The 11,400-nt window shown below is 62.1% G+C and overlaps 1 protein-coding gene across 2 annotated transcripts; it reads left to right on the forward strand.

Annotated features, from left to right (window-relative positions):
• The first annotated feature begins 4,816 nt into the window (after positions 1 to 4,816).
• On the forward strand, positions 4,817 to 10,398 carry SNAI3 (snail family transcriptional repressor 3). Of its 2 annotated transcripts, XM_029213574.1 has the most exons (3): positions 4,817 to 4,892; positions 7,795 to 8,394; positions 10,220 to 10,398. In XM_029213574.1, exons 1-3 carry the CDS (start codon positions 4,817 to 4,819, stop codon positions 10,396 to 10,398), a joined length of 855 nt encoding a protein of 284 aa, XP_029069407.1. The 2 variants fall into 2 exon arrangements, with proteins under 2 accessions (XP_029069407.1, XP_029069406.1); XM_029213573.1 differs by lacking the exon at positions 4,817 to 4,892 and having other exon boundaries at positions 7,577 to 8,394.
• The last annotated feature ends 1,002 nt before the right edge of the window (positions 10,399 to 11,400 follow it).

Genomic DNA, 11,400 nt, shown 5'->3' on the forward strand with positions numbered 1-11,400 from the left:
GGTCCGCACACACCCTGCTGCCTAGACGGTGCCGCCAGGTCCCTGGGAACCTGTGACCTCGGCCATCAGGAGGGGGACAGGCAGCCAGCACTCCTGAAGGCAGGGTGCCCAGAGCATGAGCATCTGCCCCAGGCCGCTCTCTTCACCAGCCTCAGGGCCCCCGAGGACTGGCCACAGGTGTCACCTCTGGGTCTTGCAGGAGCTGCCCCTCCGAGCTCTGGGCTCTGAGTAAAGAAGGGTGGATGGAGAGGCCAGGCGCGGCCATGCAGCCCCCAGCGGAGGGGCCTCCTGAAAGGCCCAGCACCTCACGGGGGTTGCAAAGCAGCCACGCCTTCAGGAAATACAAGTGTGCCTGGGGCCTGGCAGCAAACTGCGAACACGCGCGTCTACCCCATTTACCTCGTCCAGGGAGGCATGGGGAGCCCACCTGCCGCAGAGGGCCAAGCCCACCCCTCACCCCTCGGGTGGGGCCTCGGGGTCCCTGTGACGCGGGGCCACATCCTACCAGCTCGCTGCCCCCATTCCACAGGGGAAGAAAGAGGTTCTGAGCCCTTTGGACCAGTGGAGGGCCCCAGGGCCGCACCTCGACAAGCCCCCAAGCAGCCACGGGGCCTGAGGCCTGCGGCCCAGCAGGGAGGGCGCACCCTCGGGACACAGCGGGCGGTCGGGCGGCAGTCCCCCGGTGCTGACGCCCAGGCCGCGGCGCCTCCTTCTGGACTCTCACACACCAGGGCTCCCCACATCTACCTGCAAAACACGCTCCCAAGGAAGGATCCTTGAACTCACTCACCACAAGGCAGCAGGGACCCACAGGCCCAAAGGCGCCACCACACAAGTGGGCCTGAGGCCACGTCCCCAGCGGTGCACAATCAACCCCTGGCAGCAAAGCTTCCGTGCCCAGCGTTCGTGGTCTGTGTCTGTGCTGCTCCCACCCCGCTGCCAGGGGCCGGGACCTGACCTGGAGGTGCCGGCGGGAGCTCCGGGGACATCAGGCCCCTTCCGGTCCCGGAGAAGGGAGCTGCACGGCCCGTGACCCTCCGGTCTCTCCAACAAGTTTCTGGGAACGAGGGCCCAGGGCCACATGCGGACGGGGAAGAAGCTCCGAGAGGATGCTGTGGAGTTCGGAGCTGGGAACCGAGCTGTGCAGCAACAGACCCTCCCCTCTAGGCGCTGGGCTCACCCGCTGAAGCCTGACCGCTGTGTCGCAAGGAACAGCTCCTGCGACCTCACACGCACACACAGACGCGTGTGCACACCCATGTGCGTGTGCACATCAGGGCGCAGACCTGCACACACGCACATACCCGAGACTGACACACATGCACACACGTACATCCCTCCTCAGCCCCCAGATCACCTTCCCGGGCTCAGCGTCTGGGACTCTACTCTGTGTCACAGCTGTGTGGGAAGGGTCAACGTCCCCTCCCTGAACCCCCATTTAAGAACCAAAATCACCTCTAACAACCAGGACCCAAGAGGGAACAGGCAGCTGTGAGCAGTTGTGAGTCCCCGTTCTGGGGGTGACCAAATGCACACTGGCCACCAATCTGACCACGTGCTGGGAGCTGGAGTACTGGGTCCACGACCATGGACAGCAACGGGGATGCTCCAACGCAGGATGTCCAGCCACACCCACCCTCCCACAACAAACACACCACACACTGACACCGGGGGCACTATCACCACAGCGGGGGCCCCTGAGTCCTGGGACGGCCGAGCGCCAGCTTCAAGGCCCAGCTCTGAGCGCTATTCCGAGTCCCAGAGCCAGGCGCACCGCGGGGCCTTTGTACCTTCACCCACGTGTCTATACTCGAGAGACCCCCAGGGGGGAGCGTGCCCGGGCCACACTGTACGGGGGCTCCTGACGCTTTTCCATCTGGTCCGGCAGGCACTGCTGAGCCTCCACCACGGACCCAACCTCGTGCAGGTGCTGTGAGGGAAGGAAGGCGGTTCCCACCTGGCAGGCCCTCGGGCTGCATCTAACAGGGAAGGGGCGTCCTCGCCGGGCCGTGAAACCCAATTAGTAAAAAAAAAACATGTATACACCGATGTGTATAAAATTGATGACTAATAAGAACCTGCAGTATAAAAACAAACAAACAAAACTACCAGACGCAAAAGGATACAGGTGCACACGTACACACTACGCGGACAGCCAAGCACCATCGCCACATGAAGCCCAGAAAAAGAGCACAAAAACACACCCACAAAAAGAAAGAGGGGCTTCCCTGCTGGCGCAGCGGTTACGAATCCGCCTGCCAATGCTGGGGACACAGGTTCGAGCCCTGGTCCGGGAAGATCCCACAAGCCACGGAGCAACAAAGCCCGTGCGCCACAACTACTGAGCCTGCGCTCTAGAGCCCGCGAGCCACAACTACTGAGCCCGGGTGCCACAACTACTGAAGCCCACGTGCCTAGAGCCCATGCTCCACAACAAGAGAAACCACCGCAATGAGAAGTCCGCGCACTGCAACGAAGAGCAGCCCCCCCTCGCCACACCTAGAGAAAGCCCCGCGCGCAGCAACAAAGACCCAACGCAGCCAAAAAAAAATTAAAGAAAGAAAACATCAACATAAGAGGAATTGTAACAATCTTACCTGGGCTCCGCTTGTTCAGTGTCTGATAGAGGCAGGCGGGCAGGTGGCCACAAGCCAACGTCGCCAAGGATCAAGGGGAGACCCTGGGGTTTCTGCAGGAAGCATGGACTTTGGTCCCTGCAAGTCCTGCTCTGGTGGAGAGCCCGGTTCCAGGAGGCCAAGGGGGAGCTTGTTTCCAACAGCGAGGTGTGGGGCTTAGCTGCAAGGTAAGGCGGTCGTATTGAGGACAGAGGGACGCAGAGCAGGTGGGGACAGCCCCCCGCCTCCCTGGGGCTGCACAGGTGAGAACAGGGCAGACACTCAGATTTTCCTCTGTGAGTGGTACTCTGGTCTGGCCCAGACACAACCCTGTGAGTCACAGCCGAACAGTGAGTCTGTATGACCACAGGAGGGCAGTTCTGAGCAGTTGGCAAGGACCTCAAACTTCCCTTAGGGTCACTTGTTATGGCAGCCATCTCGGAAAGGAGCACCCCACCGCAGAGGTGCTCTAAGGCCCCCTGGGATCCCTGGGGCGTTTCCAGGATGAGATCAGCAGGTTCTCCACGGGAGTGCATGAGCGCCCCTCGAGAACATGAGTGTCCCTCTGGGGGTTAAGGAGGTCATCCTGGCCAGTGGCCACACCGTGGGTGGCTGGGCGAGGAAGGACAGCGTGGGTGCAGGGCTGGCCCAGGTATCTGCAAGTGTCATCTACGTCTGGGACGGGGAGAAGGAAGGGAAGGTACACATGTTAAGCTTGGGAGGCCACGGAACAGGTGAACAGCAGAAGGCAGCCACGTGCACGGCGACACGTTGCCAGGCCCGGCCTGCGGGAGAGACGCGCGCCTTCCCCTGCCTGCGCACCACCTGTCTATCCTTCCGCACGCCCTAACCGAGCAGCAGACGCCCCTTGTGAGGCTGCAAGTGCCTGCCCGGGTCCCAATCCCACAGCTTCGTAACTTCTCAGAGCCTGTTTTCTCTCCCGCGAAACTGAAGGCACATAAGACCCTGTGTGACGCAGGCCTCCCTCCTCACGTCTCTCCGCGGTTCCTCTCAGACTCCCCACCACCTCCACCTTGTCTCCAGGCCCACAACTGGCAAAGAGCACCAGGCTGCACGTGGCACCTGGGCCTCTGAAAGCAGGCCTCCTGCACAGCCATGGAAGCGCCTGGCGGCTCCGGGGCCCCCCCACAGAGACTGACCCCTGAACTCATGAAACGTCCCCATCAAAAAGGACCAGAAAAGAAAAAAAAAAAAGAATCGGTCTGTTTATTTGGGGCTTCCCTGGTGGCACAGTGGTTGAGAGCCCGCCTGCGGATGCAGGGGACGCGGGTTCGTGCCCCGGTCCGGGAAGATCCCACATGCCGCGGAGCGGCTGGGCCCGTGAGCCATGGCCGCTGAGCCTGCCCGTCCGGAGCCTGTGCTCCGCAACGGGAGACGCCACAGCAGGGAGAGGCCCGCGTACCGCAAAAAAAAAAAAAAAAAAAAAAAAGGTACCTGACACCCAGGCATGGCTGGCTCTTGGTGGCACCGAGGACTCCAAAGGATACTGAAGGAGGTGAGGCTGCCCGGGTCATAGCCCAGGCTGCAGCACCGGGCACATGCGCCGCCCTCGGTGATTACACTTCCCACACCGCCTGTCTGAACCCCTGGTAATTCCGGAACGCCAAGCGGTGTCCTTCCTCCCACAAATGAGCTTTCTGGAGGCCTGGGGCCAACTCCTAAAGCACGGTCTCCTCCACCAGGCCGGCCGACCCCCTGGCCACCACTCTGGCCAGTCAGCCGGTTCAGGGCTGGTGCTCATCAAACCTACCGCTGCGGGTTTGCGCAGGAGGCGGGGCCGGTGTAACAGGCTAGAGCAGGGTTCTCCAAGGCTGGGCTCGGCGCACGCTCCCACCCCAGGGTGGACTGAGCCCAACTCGGCTTCCGCCCAGCCCTGACCTCCGCCCTTCAGTCCACGTCGAGTGGGCGCGCCAGGCCCCGGGGGCGGCGTGACTCGCAGTGCGCGCCAGGGAAGTCCCGTGGGTTGGACACGCAGCCACGCGCTCCCTCCCCTACGGCCCGCGCACCTGTCCTGGGCGTGGCCCGATGCCCCGCCCCGCGGCCCCGCCTCGCCCCGGCCGCGGGGCGCGCTGGTTGGCCGAGGCGGCGCGCTGTGTTAATGACCTGACCCTCCCGGCACCTGTGGGCCGCGCTGCCCGCGGGCGCCGGCGTAGGCACAGTGCGACCCGCGCGAGGGCACCATGCCGCGCTCCTTCCTGGTGAAGACGCACTCCGGCCACAGGGTCCCCAACTACGGGCAGCTGGAGAGGCAGAGAGGTAGGGGCTGCGGGCTCCCCTGCCCTGCCCAGGGCTCGACTCCCGCGGGGCAGGAGGGGCGAGAACCCCGGGAACGGGAACACCTGTCCCAGGTGGGAGGAGGGGCCCGAGACCACGAGGCTGGAGGTAGAAAGGTGGCCCGCGGGCGTCTTGTCCACTTCAGGGATCCCAGCCTCGCGTCGGGCAGATTGGGTGGGGATTTTCTCTCCACTTAGAGAAGTTTCCAGGCCCCCAGTCACTCTGGGGCTCTCCCGCTATGGCCCGGCATGCCCATCCCAGCAAAGAGGACCCCAGGGCCATCTTCCTCCTGCAGGACGTTTGAGAGAGCCCCACGGATATTGCAGAGAGAGACGAAGTGAGCCCAGGCTGTTCTCCAAGAGCGCCCCAGAACATCCTGGGTTGGGTGGTGAGCAGAGAGGCCAGACAGAGTGACCCAGGGGCCCTGTGGTGCCAGGGCCCAGCTCGCACAGCGCTCGGCTGTGCCCCTTCCAATGCCTCCTCACCCCTCCTGGGGTTTCCTTCCCTCCCGCCTCCTTCACCCCAGAGGAGGTTGCCCAGGGCAGGCTGGGCTAAGGGGCTGCAGTTCTTACCCAGGTGGGGAGACAGGTGCCCAGGAACCAGGACTGTGCACTCATTCCCACTCCCTGTCAGGGTCAGGGACACGCAGAGGTCCCGCAGCAAAGGCCTCTCTCGAGTGGTCAGAGGCGCCCCCAGCTCCACAGCTTCTTGGGGGGGGGGACGCCCTCTGGGGGATGGCTCAGTGACTTAGAGGGGGACGGGGAGAGACGCTACGGAGACCAGGGCACACAGTTGGTGCCCGTCCACAGCCCTTTAGCCCTCTCAGGACTGGGAGCGGGGAGGGAGTCCAGGCTGGTGGGTCCCCGGGGCTGGGCTGCCACCAGGGGGCACCTTCTAGGAACGGGATCATCAACTCCACATTTTGAAATCCAGTTAGTGAGTCACCACCAGTAATTTTATAAAATAAAAAAGAACAGAAGCCATCAGAGTGCAGTGCTCGCAGTAAAGGAAACTTGTTTCAGATATACATGTATGATAGAACATGTAATTCACACGGGTCGTGGCTTTGAACGTCCAAAAACTATTGCTTAGACTCCAGTCACACAGCGAACCCCTTTGAGCGTGCAAATCCTGGCAGCCGAGCAAGGTCCGGTGACTGTCAGGGAACAGCCTCAGGGCCATCAGTGCTCTGCTCCCCCCTCCTCGTAGCACCAGCTTCCTGAGGGCCAAATGGCCACGGTGATCCTCTTTCTGCCAGGCAGTTACCCCAAGATAAGACCCGAGATGCTGGATTTGGGGTCCCCCACTCGTCACTTTTAAATAAGTGCCTTTTTAGGCCTCCCCAGGGAACCCCTGAAGCCAGAAAGGAACTTAAGTCTCTTCTCCCAGGAATCTGAGCTGCAGAATGAATTAAAAAAATCTAGCTAACCCAGGGGATATGGGGAAGCATTTAAAGTTATTAGCAGAAGCACATGGTCAGTAGCACTGCCTCTCCCCTGCCCTCCCACTGGAGTCAGCACTGGCCCCCTAGACAGGGTTAGGCTCTGAGGTGATGCCTGGGGTCAGGGTAGTGGCTGAGCCTCAAAGCCTTAAGGTGACTTTTTTCCCATACAAGGGCCCCTACCGGAGCTTGTGTGTGGAGTGGGGGGTCCTAGACTCTCCGGGCACCCCAGTGCTGTCTCCAGAAATTCCCTGGACTTCATCTCTTAGCTGGTCCAGCCTCCATTTCTGGGAGGACAGAAAGCTGGCAAGCTGATTTTATAATTGGGAAGACTGGAGTGGAAAACGGCGAGGTCAGGAGAGAGTGGAGCGTGGGCGCTTCCCCATTCCTCTGCATCTTCATCAACACTTGTAATTGGCCTGTTTTTAATTCTGGCCATGCCAGTGGGTATGATGTGGTGCCTCATCATGGCTTTAAGCTGCATCTCCCTGATGGCTCATGACGTGCAGCATCTTTTCCTGTGCTTATGGGCTGCGTGTACATCTTCTCTGGAGAAACGTCTGTTCAGAGTCTTGGCCCATTTAAAAAGTGGACTGTTTGTCTTTTTATTGTTGAGTCGCAAGGGTTCTTTATATATTCTGACACCAATTCCTTATCAGATCCCTAATTTGCAAACATTTCCCCCATTCTGTGGGTTGTCTTTCTCAACCCAAAGCCTTGGTGTGGACATAGAAATGGGGCCAGAGATTTATCTCAACACATATGAAATAAGAAGTGGGTTGAGGGCTGGAGATTTGGTCTTTGGGGAAATGCAGAACTTCACTCTTACTTGCTAACGTGTTTACTTTGGGGGCTTCTGCTGTCTGGGTCAAGCATGAGGCGTGGTGGCCCACACATATGGGAGCAACAGCCTGACGGCGGGCCGAGCCAGGAGGCAGTGGACACCACCAAAAACAGTCCCTCCTGAGCTGGGAGCGTCTGCAGGAGGCTGTGCGCACGCACGCCATGGTGGGCGAGGGGTGATCGGGAGGTGACCGGAGGCTGATGAGTTATTTTACACGCGGCGGCTTGCTGCCAAGAGTTGTGAATTAAAGCTGCGTGGGAGTCCGCAGGATGCAGCTCCGAGCTGGCCCTGCGGCGGGTGGGGCTCAGAGAGAGGGCGGCTAGGGACCCTTCCTTGGCCCCTGAGGGCTCCTCTGGGATCCTGTGAGATGCTTCTCTTCCCTTGTTTGTAAAGAGGAACTGAGATTCCTGCTCGGATGCTGTGGTCTCCGGCTGCAGCCACCACTTCCGCAGCCCATGCCTGTCTTGTCAGACCTTCTTTTCCTCCCCGTGGGGCTATGGATGGCCTAGTGGTGGGATTCGGCCAGGAATGCGCGTTGGCGAACTCGCAGCGCTGGGACTCAGGCTTCACCGTGCATTGTCTCCCCTCCCCGCTTCTAGAAACCAATGGCGCCTGTTCTGCCTGCGGGGGGCTGGTGGTGCCCCTCGTCCTCCCAGACAAGGCAGCCCCGTCCACGCCTGGCGACCCTCCCCGGCCCTGGGACTTCACCTCCGTCGTCGCCCACGTCTCCCTGCCCCTCCCCACCTTCCTGTGTAACGAGGAAGCTCGGGGGGCCTCGGGGCCAGACCCCCTGGAAGTCAGCCTGGCGGACCCTCGGGCCAGCCGGGCCCCCGGCGCACCTCTCAGAGACAGCCTGAAGCACCTCGGCCTGCCCCCGCTGCTGGCTCTGCCCACGCGCTGGCCCCCGGTCCTGGGCGCAGATGGGGCCCAGGCTCCGGGCCACCTGCCAGGGGCCGAGCGGGCCCCCCGCACCCCAGCGGGCTTCCGCACGCCGGCCGCACTGGCCAGGCACCAGCAGCTGCAGTGCCACCTGCAGGCTCAACGCCGCTTCGCCTGCAAGTCCTGCGACAAGGAGTACGGCAGCCTGGGCGCCCTCAAGATGCACATCCGCACACACACGCTGCCCTGCCTCTGCGCCGTGTGCGGCAAGGCCTTCTCCAGGCCCTGGCTGCTGCAGGGCCACATCCGGACCCACACAGGTAGGCGCCAGGGCCCGTGAGGGATCTGGCTGGGGGGCAGGGGGGGGTCTGGGCCTCAAAGGAGGGGAGGGGTTGGGTTCATAAACGAGAGGATGGATGGGCACACATGGCTTCTTTCTCCTGGTGTCCCGAGGCTGTGGCACAAAGAGCCACACCCCGGGGGGTTCAAAACATCAGAAATGCTCACAGTCTAGAGCCAGAAGTCTGGAATCAAGGTCCCACGGGGCCGGGCTCCCTCCAGATCTGGAGAGGGGGATCCTTCCCACCTCTGCCAGCTCCTGGAGCCCCAGGTGTTCCCTGTGGCCATGTCATTCCAGTCTCTGCCTCTGTCCTCACACGGCCTCTCCCCTGTGTCTGTGTCCAGATTTCCCTCTAGTTATGAGGACACCAGTCACATTGGGTTCAGGGCCCGCATGCTCCGGTACAACTTAAATTGAACTTGATCACATCTGCAAGGACTCTCTTTCCAAATCAGGTCATACTCACAGGTACCCAGGTTTAGGACACGGATGTTTCTTTTGGGGGGGGGGGGACACGATTCAACTCGTAACACCTGGCAAAGCGCGGGATGCACAGGGCTTCCACGGGGCCTGACTTCTCAAACAGTCCGTGGCCTTCCTCAATTCTGCAGCAGCAGGGGAGGAGGGTAGCCAGAAAGGCCTGGCTTGGGGGTGAGGACCCCAGGGCTCACACAGCCTGTCTGACGGGCTGCGGTTTACCCAGGAGCAATCCCGTCCCTGGGTGAGAGGGTGGTCATAGAGCACAGGCAATGCAGGAGAGAGGAGCAGCTGCGGACAGGAGACAGGGACAGGAGGGGGGATGCGGGGCAGGGAGCTCGTGGTCTTTCATTCTGTAGATTACAAACTACGGCCCAGAAAGAGTGCAAGAGCCGGCTCTGCCCAAGGGCAGCCAGGGGCTGAGCTGGACCCCACCCCAGGCCTTCCTCTTAAGTCCAGGACTTGGTCAAGCACGCGGTGAAAGGGAGACAGGAACAGGCCGGGCACTTACAACAAACACTCTCTGGAACTGGACCCTCCCTCACCCTCAGTCACGGCTCTGTGACTCACACGAAAGAAGGGTTTTGCAGGAGCCTTTTCCAGGCTGGAAATCCACCTGGTTTTCCCCGACCGCTCGCTGAGGATGTCCCCTGAGCACCCACCCCATCACAGCGCAGGGCCAGGCGGCCAGGACGCGATGCTCTGGGCCCCGTGGGACTACAGGCTGCTGCCTCCCAGGGCCCCTAGGGCTGCAGGACTCTCCACACAGGCAGAGCTGAACAGATGACTCTCACTGACCCTTTCTTTTACACTTGGGGGGTCAGCCTGGAGGGCAAAGCCCCAACAGAAGGACTTTGTCCAAATCCCTGGTCGCCCTGATTGGAGGTGGCCTGGAGGACATGGGAATCCTCACTGGTCCTGAGCGCCTGCCCTTGTATAGCCTTCAAGGTTCCCACCATGGCTTTCGGGGGCGGGTACAGCTGCCAGGAGGCCTGCAGTGCCTCTCCCATCCAGGGCTGGTGACAGAGCGCCCCAGGGGAGCTCCAGCAGAAGCAAAGAGCCACCTAGCCAAGATCTGTGTTTTAGCTGCTGCGGTCTCACCGAGGTTATCAAGCACACGACCCCCTCAGCGGACGGCAGGTGCTAAGGCCGCTGTCACTGACCCCGAGGGAGCGGGCGATGCAGATGAAGGCTTCAGCCTCACTGTGAGGGCTGAGGAGCCTCGGGGTGGGGGACGGCCTATGCGCTTGCAAGCCGGGGGTCACCCTCCGCAGGGCTGTCCTGGCCGCTGCAGCTGGTCACTCACCTGTCGCCCTCCCCTCCCCCAGGTGAGAAGCCCTACACCTGCCCTCACTGCAGCAGGGCCTTCGCCGACCGCTCCAACCTGCGGGCCCACCTGCAGACGCACTCGGACACCAAGAAATACCAGTGCAAGCGCTGCGCCAAGACCTTCTCCCGCGTGGCGCTCCTGGCGCGGCATGAGGAGTCCGGCTGCTGCGCCCCCTGAGAGGCGGAGGGGCCGCGGAGCTGGGCGTCCTGGGAGGGCGTCGCCCTTCCCTGCCCACGTGAGGGACTTCTCTCGGGGGATGACTCTCGTCCGGTTGAGAGCCTCGTCCATGCCGTTTCCAGTGAGCTCTGGTTCCGGTTCTGTTCCTCCCAGTGACAGCCGGTCGGGAGCCGGTCGTCAGCACGGAAGATCCCCACGTGAGGCTGACGGCGGGGCTGCCCTGGATGCCCTCCACTCCGGACCGGCAGTTTGACTTGGGCCGAGCACATCCGTGTGGGCCACCTGCGTGGGCAGAGCTACCTGGAGGCTCCCCTCCACCTGCCTTTGATGGCATCTGGGCCAAGCTGTCTCATGTCACACGTGCACAGGCGCACACACACGACACGCACACACCCTCCCCTCCTCACTGGCCCGTCCTGAGGATGGAGCAGCGAGGGGGAGGCCCCGCGGTGGGTGGATCTGGGGCGATAAAGAGCCCGCACTCCTGCTGCAACGTCCTCTGAGGCTCTGAGGCTCACCCAGTCCCCTGGGTCCGCAGAGGAGGCCGAGCTCGGACAACCTCTGCTGAGGCAGGGCTCCTGGATAACGGGACCCTGTGGCCAGAGCCGGGGGAGCTGAGGGGGCAGGGCCTCGAGCTGTGCGGTCCTTACCGGGTGGGAGCAGCAGGTGAGCAGGGCGCCTTCCCTTTCTGGAAGGAAGGGAGCGGACGTGGGGACAGTACAGCGAGGACCAGCGGCGGGGTGAGGGTGCGAGAGGGGGACCGAGGCCGCGTGTCTGTGGCAGGCGTTCATGCCCCCCCGAAGTCTAATTTAGAGGGGAGTCCCCCCTGCACCTGCAGCATCTCTACTGAACACCACAGATGTGTCGTCACTGCAGCCACCTCCTCAAGGCACTAAGCCCCTCGCCCAGCGCCCCGGCCTCCTCCCTGCACGCCCTCTCCTGAAGCTGCGGCACCTCCAGCCCAGCAAGCAGCTGATCTCTGACCCCGCCCAAGACACACAC

This window comes from Monodon monoceros, unplaced genomic scaffold, assembly GCF_005190385.1.
Source record: "Monodon monoceros isolate NGI ecotype Baffin Bay Population unplaced genomic scaffold, NGI_Narwhal_1 Super_Scaffold_10, whole genome shotgun sequence".
Classification (NCBI taxonomy): domain Eukaryota; kingdom Metazoa; phylum Chordata; class Mammalia; order Artiodactyla; family Monodontidae; genus Monodon; species Monodon monoceros.

Coding starts and splice junctions, on each gene's coding strand:
- SNAI3 (XM_029213573.1), top strand. CDS start 7,611: ATGCTGTGGTCTCCGGCTGCAGCCACCACTTCCGCAGCCCATGCCTGT. Junction 8,395..10,219: donor CCACATCCGGACCCACACAG/GTAGGCGCCAGG, acceptor CCCCTCCCCCAG/GTGAGAAGCCCTACACCTGC.